At 38.1% G+C, this 15742-nt stretch overlaps 1 protein-coding gene across 1 annotated transcript in view; it reads left to right on the top strand.

The window, feature by feature from the left end:
- Positions 1-15742, top strand: part of LOC150102509 (cilia- and flagella-associated protein 61-like) — a 509206-nt gene that overhangs the window by 25163 nt on the left and 468301 nt on the right. The window contains exon 4 of the mRNA XM_090399377.1: positions 11653-11832. Coding sequence (XP_090255503.1) covers positions 11653-11832 — 180 coding nt within the window. The remainder of the gene's footprint in view (positions 1-11652; positions 11833-15742) is intronic.

Here is a 15742-nt window from a genome sequence, read left to right as displayed (position 1 = left end):
ATGGACTATTGTAAACTCCAGGATGTTTGTTAAAAGGATTGTGGTCTTTAGGTGAATGAACATAATAGAGCTCATATAGTTACATATAGTTATAATGGGCTTGAAAGCCACTCTTATGTCATGAGATTTCTGGAGATTGGTGATTTTGAGAAAAGGTTTGTCAATATAAGGGATGGAAGCCAAGGCTGTGTAGCAAATGTCATGGATCTGTTGTTGAGAAGGAGTAGAGAATAGTATTCTTTGTACCATTTTCTTAGAATATCCATTTCTCACCAAAGGTTGGAGAAGATACCATAATTCTTCTTTTACTTTCTTCACCTGTTGTAATAGAGATCACCCTTTCTTTCAGTGTATCTATAATACCTATAATACCACCCTGATGGATCCCCTGGCATTCTCTGTTTACAGAAAACCTCCAACACACCAGTTTGGAGGTTTTCTGTGGCTGTTTGTGAACGTATCAAATACGTTCACAAACAGCCACACCACCCCTGCTCCCAACAATATGGAATTGTTAAAAACTTTATAACAGGGCTAAATTAATTAGTTTAGACACAATGCCCTCTCAACTGAACTTGACCATCTTCGCAAAACCTTCTTAGCCAATGATTATAATTCCTGTCATATTCAAAAAAATATTAAAACCATAATCCCACACACCCTCTCCCCCTCTTCAGAACAGAGACTATATCAAAGCTATCACTATTCCATATATCCAAGACACATCAGAGAAACTAACAAAAATCTAAAAAAATACCTTTCAACCACTTATAGACTATATAAAAATTAACATCTCTTCTCTGTTCCACCAAAGTTCTTTCATATTTATATTTGCTGTGATGCAGTAGATTGGCTTTTTTTCCACAATGGCCAGACAGACAGGACAGCCAACATTAAAATTGCTGAACTATATCGATTTTCATCACTACAGCTACTCAGGACTTGCTGACCATGCTTAGACACCCACCATAGAAAATGCTGGAGAAAAAGCCACTCTACTCCATCACAGCAAATATAAATATGAAAGACTTTTCCATGAATCTGCTTCTGCTTTATGAAACTATCCTAACCTCAACAATTTGATTGCATGAAACTGCCTCAAATTTGGCAAGTTCTCATCCTCTGCACTTCAGCCTAACTGCCAAGGATGCCTGATTCATCTTCATTACTTGGTGTAGTGCCTTCATGCACGTATCACATGTTTCTTATTCCCTGATGATGACAGTTTGACTTTTCCAAAAGATTGGAATTATTAATTAAATTTATTTAGTTAATATAGTAGTTATGCTGCAATTTCCTTAAAAAAAATACAGCTATGCAATGTGACTATCAAGTTGGATAAAGGAAAGGGCTACACTGTGATACAGTATTCTACAAGGGCCTTTGACAAGATATCACTTGAAAGTCTTTTTCTTAAATTGGAACAAATTGGGATGGATAAGAAAATAGTTGATGGGACATGAAAGAGTAGTATATGGGGGAAAACTGAAGCCAGGAGAAGTTGGGTGACTTGTGGTATATCACAGAATTCAAGACTGTTCTTGGCCTGCTACTGTTTAATATATACATCATTGATATAGAAGATAATTTAAGGTGAAATATTCAATTGCTTGCTGATAATGTAGATCATGTAGGATGACTTAAATAAACTTGAGTATGCACAAAGGATAATGGCTGCTAATTTATCATGGCCCAAGTGTATGGCCATTCACTTTGGGATCAAGAGATCACAATCTGTGTACTTCATTGATTGAAATGGACTGCAGAAAACTGTTGAGGGACCAGGAAGGGATGATTACATAGAGAGAGAGAGAGTTGAGGTTTAGAGAGCATATTGCAAAGGTGGTCAGATTAGCACATCTGATTGATTGTTGAAGAATTCACTGACAAGCATGAATAGAGAAGCTATTCTCCTTTATATGGCTTTAATAAGGGTACATCTGGACTACTGCACACAGATCTTGTTGTGTGATTCTATGGAAATGAGGAGGTGATGGAGAGGATAATCAAGAGGCAAGTGATCAAGATTGTGGCTGGTCTATGGAATGCTCCATGTGAGGATAAATTGAAAATCTGTGAACTACAAGAATATTTGATAGAGAAAAAAAGGGAGCCATGATAGAAACATAATTTGTTGAAACGGTTTTATAGGATTCATGCCAAAGATTTTTTCAGTACATGCAGGAAGGGAAAGAATGAAGAGTCACCTCTGAAAATTATTTAAGAGTGTGGTTAGCAAGGGTGTTATGACTAGATTTTTTTCTTGACTGATAGTAAATAGCTGGAATTTGGTATCAAAGATTCTCTGTAGTTATTGTTATCAGGATTGATAAGAACTGTGAACTAATTTTAATAAATAAATATCCACTAAATAGCCTACTTAGCCAGAACCAATTCAGGTGCATTCCAGTTGAGCTGTATCAAATAATTTTATTGCTATTCTTCTTTTGCCAGAATTGGGGCCACAAGGAGTCTAATTAGTAGGATATTTCTGAAGAATGCTTTATAGAATGAGTAGAAAGGCTTATGTGTTGGCAGTGCATGTTAGTTTATTTTAATGATATTGATCACAACACAGAATGATAAGAAAATAATTAATATTTATTAACTTAATTAGCTGATATTTCACTTGTATAATATCCGTCATCTTCAGAGCACAAGAACAATTTGTCACAGTACACAAAACAACAACAATTTGGCATAATAGTGGACCAGTTTAAAAAAAATATGTAATGGACAACATAAGGAACTAAAGTCCTAATTGGCACCATCTATTGTTAGAAAAAAAGAGAGAAGACACGTATTAATTAGATCTTAAAATGACCATCTCCCAGCTTTATAGAATAAATTTTTTCTGTGTTATGGCTCCAGAAAAGAATTCATCATGACATAAGTTCTGTGCTCCTAATTTCATCTCAACTTAAACAACTATGAAAAAGTCAAACTAAGAAAAATATATTACATGTAAAAATAAGAAAAGAAAATAAGCAAAGCATGCTAAATTTTTCAGCTCCATTTTATAAATATAATTTCAACTTTCAGTCTTCTAACAGAAACTCAGCTATCTGTTTCTATTGAAACAAAGGATAATAAGTATCCAATATTGTTTTATAGCGAGATATCAAAACGTGTTTCATGTGAAATTTGAAGTTGCAAAAGAAGACTGAAAGATTATGAAAATACAACTTTAGCATGAGATATTATTTTTGCATTTAAAATTCAAATGAACTCTCTTCAGGTGCTTGTATATTCAACTTTTATTATTCACTTTTGTTAGTGTTTTTGACACTATTAAGTTTGTTGTCTCTAAACCTCAACAGTCTTCGAAAAAACTCTTTTGTGTTCATGTACCAAATGGTTTTTTTATTAACTAGTTTCTTCTTCATCTAGTTAATACAACTTAGTATCCACAGCATTTCTTTTCCTCAAAACATTATATATATATATATATATATATATTTTTTTTAAATCATAATTTTACTGACTAGGAACATCGAGATAAGGTAAAATAAAAGCGTTAATTAAACACAACTATCTTCAGGTGTATAAATTATCAAAAACAGGAAAAAATAGCAAGATAAAACATAGACTTCTCATAAAAACAAGTTAGGAACAACAACAGTTAAATTTTAACTGGCATCTGCATGGCAGGTCTAGCGTGAGGCGTTAGTGGGTGGCAACTAACTCGAGAGCACCAGAACTGAATCACTGTGCTGTGTGAGTTAGGTAAGCTATAGCTTAGATTACTGTTCATGTATGAGGGCTCCAGAATCTAAGGGAATATGAATATTTTATTAGTTTTCTGGGGTGCAATCCTAGCTTGCTTCCTCGTGGTGCACCCTGGATAACACTAAAAAACTAGAGCAACTTGGCAACCAGACTATCTTCTCGATCTCCTGGTTACAGCACACACACATGAACTCAAACACACGAATTAGCTCTCTTAAGGGCAAGACTAGGAATATTGGACCTGTTGTTCGAAGTTGCCAAATTAACATTGAGGGTATATGTGGAGCAAAATTTGAATACCTCTCAAAGATATGATAACAATGTCGACGTTGTTCTTATTCAAGAGACTCACTGTAAGGATGAGGATCAGCTCCACTGCAGAGGCCGAATTCCTGGTTATATTATCATTGGAGCCACTTACCATCATGCACATGGCCTTGCCACCAATGTACGTAGTACCCTAAAAGATTCCAACCTCATTACAACCAACATTGTCGGCAGCGTGTATCTGATAACAACTATGATAGGGAACATAACCATTACCAACGTGTATAAACCCTCTGCCCTCTTGTGGCTTCCACAAGTTCTACCAGTGCACAACTACCCTGCGATTCCTATAGGTGACTTTAACGGCTACCACACACTATGGAAATATGCTTCCAACAATGAATGCAGAGAGACTCTGACTGAATGGGCAGAAATTCACAACATGCACCTAATTTACCAAGCAAAAGATAGATCTTCCTTCAGGTCAGCAGCTTGGAACAGGTAGTACAACCACGACCTCTGCTTTGTCACTCAAAACAACAATGGATGACCATTACCTACATCGAGAAGAGTTCTCTCCAACTTTCCCCGAAGCCAACATAGACCGATTATATTAGAGGTAGGTCTGCAGGTACCCCTTGTCAGATCCATCCAACTTCCCCGCTGGAACTTCCAGAAAGCTGAATGGGATACATTTGCTGCCTGTATTGACAAATATGTCCGTTGGATCCCTCTAACAAGCAGTAATTACAAGAGATTCGTGGGAGCTGTCTTAGCTGTAGGTAAGAAGACTATACCAAGAGGCTTCCAGAAGGAGTGTATCCATGGATGGGACGATGATAGTAATAAACTGTATCAAGAATATCTAGAGTGTGGCGATCCTGACATTGCAGATGAACTCATTCACAGCCTTGACACCAGCCGACAGAAGAAATGGACTGAAACAGTAGAAATACTCGATTTTCGGCACTCCAGTAGAAAAGCATGAAGCCTTCTAAGAAAACTAGGTAGTGGCACCCTGACTGCCCGGGAACAATCAGCTATTTCTCCTAACCAATATGCATCACATATTGTCAACACGTCAAGATATACCACCAAGGACAAACAACACACTCTTCAAATAAAAAGAGAACTTACATATTTGAAAAATAACAGACCATCACACCCTCTATATTCATAACTCTTCATCCCACCCCTAGAAATAAACAGGCTAAAGTCAAGGGCCCTCCCCCTCCAATCTTAACAGCAAAAAATCTTGCAGAGACAAGTTTCAACATGAAGGAGAAGTGGAAAGATTCCTGGTGTAACATTTCAACAGCAATCTTCCATGAATTAGTGGACCCAACACAGATACCTTCAAGTTTTGACCTACCTCGGAAAACTTGGTCTGCCTTTAACTGAATCCGCACCCACCATGGCAGATGTGCAGACCACCTTTACAAATGGGGCATGATTGCCTCACCTAGGTGCGACTGTGGATCACCCCGCCAGACAATTAATCATATTACAGCAGGATGTGTTCAACATGCATACAGTGGAAACCTGTCAGACCAGGCTTCATCCATGCTACACCAAGTGCAGTTGACTGGATAATCAACCTAGACATTCAGTTGTAGCCTATTCTTGAGTGTCTCTTTTATGACTGTATCATGTCTTATTATTGTACATATGTCTATTACTATGTCCATATATATTAAGGATTAATGTAATGTAACTTTCATGTGTGAGCCATATGCTAAATAAATAAATAAATATCAGTTTTCTGAAACAATTTTCCATTGCCGTACACATCTTGAAAACCTTTCTTATGAAACTGGAATCCTAAATAATAAAAAGCAATAATTGGTTCAAAAATGTTATTATTTATTATTGTTGGTGGTAGTGCAGTAGTACAAACACAGGGAAACTAGAGATATTAGGTAGGATGAAATCAAAGATATGTCTGGCCACCCCTTTGATAAATGAGCATGGGTACTATAATGATTATGCAATGCTGAATGGGATGTCACAGGTCTCAATTTAAATGGATTGGTAATGACATTACACAAGGGTAACTATTGTACAAAAGGACATTGAAATCTATGTACATGAATGCAAGAAGTATCAGGAATGATGGTGAGAAGTTTTTGCCTATAATTTTTGGCCAAGTTGAGCATATTAATGTCAATAACTTCTCACCATTATTCTTGATACTTCTTGCATTCATGTACATACATTTCAATGTCCTTTTGTACAATAGTTACCCTTGTGTAATGTCATTACCAATCCATTTAAATTGGAGACCTGTGACATCCCATTCAGCATTGCATAATCATTATAGTATCCATGCTCATGGCAGTCGTGTTTAGCTAGTCTAGAAAACGTGTATTTAAAGTTAAATATAATGTGACTTTTTTGTCACAAATTGTGCTGCAGTTGTGCATCGGTTAGATACAAGTGTCCTTCAGTGGTGTTATTGTTTGGAACTGTATTGTACTATTGTGTTTTCACTGCCGTTTGTTTCACTATTTCAACGTGTAAAGATGGCGTCCAACAAGAAACGTACGTCAGTGGCGTGCAGGACTTCTACTTCTACACGAAAGGCTGGCTCAGTGTTAGATTTTTCGCAATGGATGCGTTGCGGAAACTGCTACATATGCGCCGAAGAATGTGAAGGATCTGTGGTCGGTCTGGCTAAATGAAAAAAACGAAAATGTCGACATATGTGAAAAGTGTCGGGATAGGCTGGAGCATTTAGGAATGGAAGTTGACATTGTGACCGTAGCGGAAGAACTTCGGCGGGAGTTTATGAAAATGAAAAATGACCTTCATCTTCTTCATGAGGAAGTGGAAGTGCTTGGTAAGGAGATACTGGAAGTTAAAGCTGAGTTTAATGTGTTAACCAGAGAAATTAGGACTATAGAGATTACTTTAGCTGAAGTAACTAGAACAGGATTACATATGGGTGAGTCTTTGGTGAATGATGCAGTAATAAATAGTATGGGAGTGATTGGGAGTCAACAAAATAAAACCACATGGCCTAGAAGAAATGAGATGTCATGAGAGTGGGGGGGCAAGTAATAGAGCGTTAAGTAATGAAGCTGGGAGAGTCATGCTGAATAGCGTAGAGAATGAGTCCATGAGTGTGGACTTGAATGAAGTTAAGAGCGGTAAGATATATGGTGATTCTATGATTAAGGGTATGGAGAGTGGTATGCATGATCAGTGCTTGGCTGATGTGACAATAGAAAGAGTGGCTTTAGCAATAAAGAGAGGGCATGAAGCAGAAAAGATGATAGTTATGGTGGGTACAAATGACCTGAGAGGTAGTATAAATCGGGTAGGAAAAGATTTAAGAACATTATTAGATATTGTGAAGAGGAAAAGTGTCAATGGGAGGATAGTGTGTATGCTGCCTCATTTTGACAATTACGAGTTAAGTAGACGAGCAATGATAATGAATGATATGATTGCAAGAATGTGCAAAAAAAAAAGGTCTGGAATTTGTTGATGTTTGGAGTGTGTTTGAAGGAAAAAAGCAGTTGTATGCTAGAGATGGACTGCATCTTAACATGGAAGGACATAAGCGATTGAAGAAGTTATTGTTTTCTGAACAAGTTGAAGTAATTGGGCAGGGAAACATATTGAAAAAGTTGAATGTAAGAGAGAGAAACTTTAGCACTGATTGTATATTTATTGATCCTTATATGCAGAATAAATTGCAGAAGAGAGGGGATAAAAATCGGCATGGGACTACGGAAGTTAGTGACTTATATATCAGTTCTAAAGCCAGTACAAGATCTAGAGGGAATCTGCAATTTTTGTATACCAATGCTAGAAGCATTCGCAATGAGAGAGAAGAATTTTTGGCATTAGTCAGTGCAATCTCACCAAAAGTTGTAGGCATTAGTGAAAACTTGGCTGTCAGCAGAAGATGTGGTCACCGGAATTGAATGTGATGGGTACAGTATTTTCAGGGAGGATAGAGAAGATAGAACAGGGGGAGGAGTACTGTTGATGATAGCTGATGTGTTACAACCAAAGAAAGTAGTATATCAAGATGATAGACATGTGAATGAGAGTTCATTTGAGGCAGTCTGGTGCGAAATAGTGACCAATGCAACCAAATATACAGTTGGATGCTGCTATAGGCCAGGGAGTACAGGGGGAGATATTGAATTCATGCATCAGCAAATTAGTGCAATGAGTGAAGGCTTAGTGATTATTATGGGGGATTTTAATTATGGTGATATCAATTGGAAGGAGGAAATATCATGTAGCAAAAAGGAAAATGAGTTCATACATCTTCTACAAGATAATTACTTGAAACAGCACATAACTGAAGGGACACGTGGTGTGAGAGTGTTGGACCTGGTTATTGGTTCAGAGGTTATATGCATAAGTAAGGTGTCCTCGTTACCTCCAATTGGTGAAAGCAATCATGTGGTATTGACTTGGGAGGTTGCAAAATCTGTGGATTTTTCTGTTAAGAAGGGGTATATACAGAACTACAGGTTAGGCAATTACAACAAGCTTCGGAGTGAGCTTGCAGCCATCCCATGGCAGAACATATTGCAAGGGAAAGATGTTAGCAGTGCATGGGATAAAATCAGCGGGTATCTGAGGAAAGCAATATCAGATTGTGTCCCCATGGTCAGGAGGTCAAACAAGGCAGGCGTTAGATGGATGAGCAGTAGTATCAAGCTTGATCTGCAAAAAAAGAAAATGTTATGGAGAATTTACAAGGAGAAAGGCGACCAGTACACCCATGAGCAGTACAAGGCTCAAGCTAGGAAGGTTACCAGCATAGTAAGAAAAGCTAAATCAGATTATGAGAAGACCTTAGCCAAAGAGATCAAGGGTAATCCCAAAGAGCGCTATGTGGCAAGTAAGAGGAAGAATGACTTCGGAAGGATAACTTTAGTGGGTGCTGATGGTATTGAGGTGACAAAATCAGATGTAATAGTTGAGTACTGAGTGATCACTTTTCAAAAGTCTATCACCCAAGCGAGGATATCTCTATACCTGTAACAATACCTAATGTGAGAATTGAAGCTAAGGAATCAGAGGTATTAAATATATTGCAAAATTTAAATGCAAACACTGCCGTAGGCTTAGATGGAATATCAGCTCGGGTGTTGCGTGAATGTGCAAATGAATTGTCAACCCCCTCTTACTTGGATATTTAATTTAAGTTTGAACTCTGGTATGGTCCCTAGGGAGTAGAAATTAGGCAAAGCCTTTGCATAAGGGTGGCTCTAAAACTCCGGTAGTTAATTACAGACCAATCACCATCTCAGGAGTAGTGGTAAAAGTATTGGAAAAGTTGGTTAAAGACAAAATTCAAAAATGGGTGGATCAGGATATGATACTCTATAGAGAGGCCAACATGGTTTTGTTGAAGGTAGATCCTGCCTTAGCAATCTGTTAACTATTCGTAATAGAATAACATCTGAGTTGGACAAAGAAACAGGCTACACAGTGGTACTTCTGGATTTTGCTAAGGCTTTTGACAGGATACCACATAGAACACTGTTACACAAATTGGAGCAGATGGGAATGGATATTAAATTGGTGATATGGATAGGAGAATGGCTCAGGGAGGGAGAGATACCATAAGGTGGTGTCTGGAGGAGCCGAGTCCAGAATGAGGCAGGTGACCAGTGGTGTGCCTCAGAGCTCTTTGCTTGGGCCAATGTTGTTTAATTTGTATATAAATGATATAGAAAATGGCTTAAAGGGAGATATTCAGTTGTTTACTGATGATGCAAAGTTGTGTAGCGCAATAAAAAATCAAGCTGGTGTTGAAAGTTTGCAGGATGATTTAAATAAGCTGGTAAAATGGGCAAAAGATAATGGATGTCAGTTCAATGTGGAAAAGTGTAAAGTCATGCATTTTGGGATTAAAAGATTGCCAGCTGTGTACTACATTGATGGAAAGGTACTCCAAGAGATTGATGAGGCTAGGGACTTAGGGGTATTGGTGGATAGGGAGATGAAGTTCAGAGGACACATTGCTGAGGTGTCCAAGATTGCACATAGGATTACTTGGTTGTTTAGGAACACACTGACATCCAGAGATAAAGAGGTTATTATTCCCCCTTTATAAAGCATTGATACTTCCACATTTGGATTACTGTGCTCAGGTCTGGTCACCTGGATTCCTTGGAGATGAGAAGGCTGTGGAGAGGGCTCAGAGAAAAGTGACCAAGTTGGTGAGTGATATAAAAAATGCCCCCTACATTGCTAGATTGAGAGCTTGTGGATTGCAGAGATTGGTTGATAGGTGAAGAAGAGGGGATATGATAGAAACATTTAAATTACTGAAAGGTTTTTATAGGATTGATGCAGGGGAAATGTTTCAGCTGTGTGATAGTGATGGAAGAACAAGAGGTCATCTCTGGAAATTAAAGAAGAGTGTGGTTAACAAAGGTGTCAGAACAAGGTTTTTTGCCTGGAGGGTGGTGAATGAGTGGAATTCATTGCCTGACTTAGTTGTGAGCTCTTCATCTGTAAATGAATTCAAGAAGAGATATGACAGATATTGTTTTGCTAGTTTGGGTCTCCCGCGATGAGTCTACTGACTCCATGGAGATACCCGTAATAATAATAATAATAATCATAGGGGTGGCCAGACACATCTTTGATTTCATCCTACCTAATATCTCTAGTTTCCCTGTGTTTGCACTACTGCACTACTACCAATAATAAACCAGTGAGACCTGGTTGACTAAAAATGATATAGTTATAGGGATAGAATGTAAAGGATATTGCATTTTCAGGGAGGATAGAAGGAACAGGACAGGAGGTGGGATATTGCTGATGATAGCTGCAGAATTACAACCAATGAAATTAGAAGTTAAAGAGGATATTAGGTCTGTTGGCGATGGTTCATTTGAGGTTGTCTGGTGTGAGATATGGAAATATGACAAAATATGTTCTTGGGTGCTGCTATAGACCAGGGGATCCACAGGAAGATGTAGGTGCCATGTATTGACAGATTAGCACAACGAGTGTAGGCTGAACAATCAGTATGGGAGACTTCAATTATGGAGACATTGATTGGAGGGAGGAAAGCAAGCACAGAAAAATGGAAGTGGGATTTATACAGTTGCTAAGGGATAATTATGTGAAACAACATGTTATAGAGGTGACAATGGGTTTAAGGGTGTTGGATCTGATAATAGCATCAGAAAATGTATTAATTACTATGGTAGACACTCTGCCTCCATTTGGGGAAGAGTGACCATGCAGTTTTGTTCTGGGAAGTTGCCAACCATGTGGAGTTTTCTGTCAAGAACGGGTTTATGTTCAACTATAAGGGATTATGAGAGACTCAGGAGTCATCTTGGAATAGTAACATGGCTTGAAAAGCTACAAGGAAAGAATGTTAGTAGTGCATGGCAAGTGGTCAGGGATTGCTAAGCCTTCTGCAATGAGTGTTTAGATTTCATGGATATGCCTTTATAATAAAATGAAATTGTCATAAATTATGTAACTAATCTAATAGCTGTAATTAAAAAAAAAAAAAAAAATTTTTTTTTTTTTTTTTTTTTTTTTTAATTTGATGGTTGGTAGACATGAAAGTGTTTTGTCTGTTTAATGATTAACATTCAGGGAATTATTTCACATAAATAAAGCAAAAAGAAATTTTAAAAATGATCATCTCTTTTACAGGAATCAGTATGGCAGTCTGTTATTACAGTGCTTGAAGATTTAGTTCCACTTCAACCTAGAAAGCAAATTGTTTATCCAGTTCATAATTTGCCCATGTTTTGTCCATCAGAAGATGTCCTTAAGAAAGATCAACCATTTAGTGTTTACCATATCAGTAGAAAACTTCTGTTCACTGAAAAGGTTTGATATCAGTTACAAATGACTGCTCTGTTGACTTGAGATTGCAAATTCATTTTGCTAATGTAATAATTATTCATTCACTTTACTCATTATAAATTATCTCCATAAATTAATTACTTCATATTAGTCATTTAAATGACAGTAATATATTTAGAAAGACTGTTTTTTCTTGTTGGTTTGCTCCGAAACTCGGATTTTAATAATACATACTTTTTTTGAATTCCTGATAAACTTTACTATGTACACCATGTTAGCGGGGGTGGCCTCTTGTGGGAATGGGTGCTTGGAGGAAGAGGGACAACAGTAGGTAACACTGAGTCCAGTGGAGTTGAGAGGAGACAACGATAAGTATGGAAGCAGTGACATTTTTATGCTCTATACTAATGCCAGGAGTATCCAAAATAAAGGAAATTAATTAGTGGTGCTGATAGTATCAGCCTGGCCAAAGATTATTGGGATCTCTGAGATGTGGCTGATGGAGCATGATATAATAACAGGAATTGAAGTGGCAGGGTACAGCATTTTTTCGGCAGGATAGGAAAGGAAAATGGTGGTGGAGTACTGCTTATGGTAAGTGATGACTTATGTTCTCTAAGAGTAGAGGCTTTGGAAGGCAGTGACACGAATGATTTTGAAAGCATATGGTATGAGGTAGAAGTGGCCAAGACAGGTTATTTAGTGGAGTGTTGTTACAAACCAGGGAGCACAGAGGGTGGGGGACCAGTATATTTTAGACAGTTGAGATTGGCAAGTGCAAGAAGAATGATTGTTATGGGAGATTTTAACTACAGCAGTATAAGCTGGGAAGAGGAAAATGCATGTAGTAATAAGGGGATGGAATTTCTAGAATTCTTGAGGGACAAATGTCTTATGCAACATGTAATAAACGGAACAAGAAGTTCAAGAGTTTTTGATTTGGTCATAGCATCAGAAGAGCTGATAATAAATAAGATGACATCTCTCCCACCAGTTGGAGAGAGAGTGACCATGTGATTTTGACTTGGAAGATGAATAGACATGCAGGTGTTGTATCAAAGAAAAGGGAACGTATGTGGAATTATAAGGCAGGTGATTATAATAGTCTTAGGTATCAACCAGAGACAATTCCATGGAGGGCAGAATTGGAAGGCCATTCCAATTCATTAGTGATTGGGAAATTGCGAAGGAATATTTGTTAGCAGTGATAGTAAGCTGTATTCTATGACTGAAGAAGCGGACACAATTTGGTGTAAAGTGGATGACAAACACCATCAAACAGGAACTGCAGTTGAAAATGGTTATGGAAGAGATATAAGGAGAGGAGTGGAGGGCAGCTACACAAAGAATATAAGATGGAAGCCAGGAGAGTGACGAGTATGGTGAGGAAGACAAAACTGGAATATGAGAAGAGATTGCCATTAAGATCCAAAGAAAATCCTAAGGAATTTTTTAGCTACGTGGCCAATAGGAGGAGAAATGATTGTGTAAGAATGACATTGTAGGATAAAAATCGCAATAGAGTGACTGATGCAGAGGACATAGTGGAGTTGTTCAATGAGCAATTCATCGAACTTCAATGAGCTTTATTGGAGTATTTCATCCTGGAGAAGAAGGTTTTAATACTAGAGGGATAAACCAGGTTCAGGGTTTAGAGGCGCAACAGAAGAGTGTGTTCCAAATACTGAGTACTCTGGATGTCAGTAAAGCTGTGGGACTGGTTGGTATTTCACCATGGGTTTTGAGAGAATGTGCTAAAGAACTGACAGTTTTGTTGACCTGGTTCTTCAATAAAAGTCTGGTTGGAGGGGAAAGGTACCCAAGGAATGGAAGGATGGTAAGATAGTGACGCTGCACAAGGGCAATTGCAGACTGCAAGTGTTTAATTATAGGCCGGTTTGTGTGTCATCAGTAGTTGTTAAGGTCTTGGAGAAATTAGTGAGGAAGTATATACACCGTTGGGCAGATGAGAGTAATGTTATCTGTGAGAATCAACATGGATTTGTTATGGGGCACTCTTGCTTTAGTAATATGATTGCCTTTTATAATAAAGTGAGGAAGAGCAGTTGATGAGGGGAAAGGCATATACTGACATTTTTTTGGATTTTGCAAAGGCGTTTGACAGGGTGCCACATGATATGCAGATATTTAAGTTGCAGGACATAGGTTTAAATGTCGGGTTAGTCAACTTGATTCAGGATTGGCTGTCTGATAGGTATCAGACAGTTGTGTGTATGGTGGGGCAATATCAAGGAAGCAAAAGGTTACAAGTGGGGTTCCACATGCCTCAGTACTGAGACCTGTATTATTCAACCTTTATATCAATCACATTGTCAGTGGATTGCAATAGGATATTCAGTTGTATGCAGATGATGTGAAGCTGGGAACAGTTATCGGTAATAGTGCAGATGTGGCTGCCCTGCCAGAGGATTTGAATAAACTGGACAGATGGGCAAATGAATGGGGTGTCGATTTAATGCAGCGAAATGTAAAGTCTTAAAGGTTGGGATCCATCGATGGGAGGATGCATACTCGATTGGAGGAGCTATACTGCAGGAAGTAGGGGAGACGAAATGTGGGGTAATGATTGATAGAAAACTGAAAATCAGGGAGCAGATTGCAAAGGTGGTGAAGGTAACCCAGAGGATTACCTTCACCACCTTTGCTGCAAACTGAGGAGGACACTGACCTGCAAAGATAAAAGAGTTATCATTCTGTTATATAAGATCCTGATCAGACCACACTTAGAGTATTGTTCTCAGATTTGGTCCCGGATTTGAAGGGGATAAATTAACTGTGAAAAGGTGTACAGAGGTGGATAACAAAAATGATTTCAGGACTGTACAATGTTAGTTATGAGGATCGACTGAGGGTATGTGAACTGCAGAGTTTGGTGAATAGAAGGAGAGGTGATATGATCGAGAATTTAAACTGTTGAGAATCAGCTACAGGGTAGACATTGGGGAATTCTTTCATTTGGTGGAATGGTGGGAAGGAGTGATGACAAGGGGGGCCATCCCTGGAAGTTTCGAAAGGAAGCTGTGAGCAAGAGGGGTGAGGAGTGGTTTCTTTGCATGGAGGGTGGTTGAGCCATGTGGAATGCATTGCCTGAGAGAGTGGTTAGAGCAAGAATGGTCAGTGAGTTCAAGGAGTGGTGTGATAAATTTTGTGTTTCCTAAAAGTGGCCTCAATGAGTCTTTTGATTCCATGGAGGCATGGATAATAATAATAATACACCATGTTAGTTTTCATGGTCATTGGTTATGGACTCTACAACCGTGTTATAAATAATTATTTTAATTTCCCAACATTTCGACCTTCATATTAAGGTCATCATCTGGAGTATACACATATATATACAAAGACAAGCTAAATTACATTTCACACAGTATGCTGAAGAAACAATGATTTGATCAACCGTTATTCCATTTGTCTGCCTCTAGTGAAAATCAAATAAAATGAAATAAAATAAATTAACTACATCAAAGCTATGTTCTATTTAAGACAACATCAGAGAAGCATTCTTTCATATAGATAGTTTTGTTACAGTAATGGTGAGCCCATGGCTGTGCCTTCTTTTAGTGAGCCCATTGCCTGCCCCCTATTGCTAACTTTTAGATGGAACATTTGTACAACGTGCTCTAGATTCCTCTCCTTTAAAACTCAAAGTCTGGCTTAGATATGTCGACGATGGTTTCACTATCTGTCCTCCATGACTGCCTGACATTAGATGCTTTCCTCAGCCACTTAAACATCTTCCTTCTGGCAGTCTTTCCTTCACTGTTTACCGAAAACTGACACATACTGGCCAATATATACACATAAACTCCTCCCACCACCCAACACAAAAACTAGGGGTCATTAATACACTAAAAAACAGGGATTTGAAGATTTTCTCCAATGAACAAGCACTTAAGATGAATTGAAAGTCAGC

Source organism: Typopeltis vanoorti, chromosome 10, assembly GCF_054136105.1.
Source record: "Typopeltis vanoorti isolate ZY-2024b chromosome 10, IOZ_Tvanoo_1.0, whole genome shotgun sequence".
In the NCBI taxonomy this organism is placed as follows: Eukaryota; Metazoa; Arthropoda; class Arachnida; order Uropygi; family Thelyphonidae; genus Typopeltis; species Typopeltis vanoorti.
Note: the sequence above shows the minus strand (reverse complement) of the source record. Positions and strands in the feature narration are given on the sequence as shown.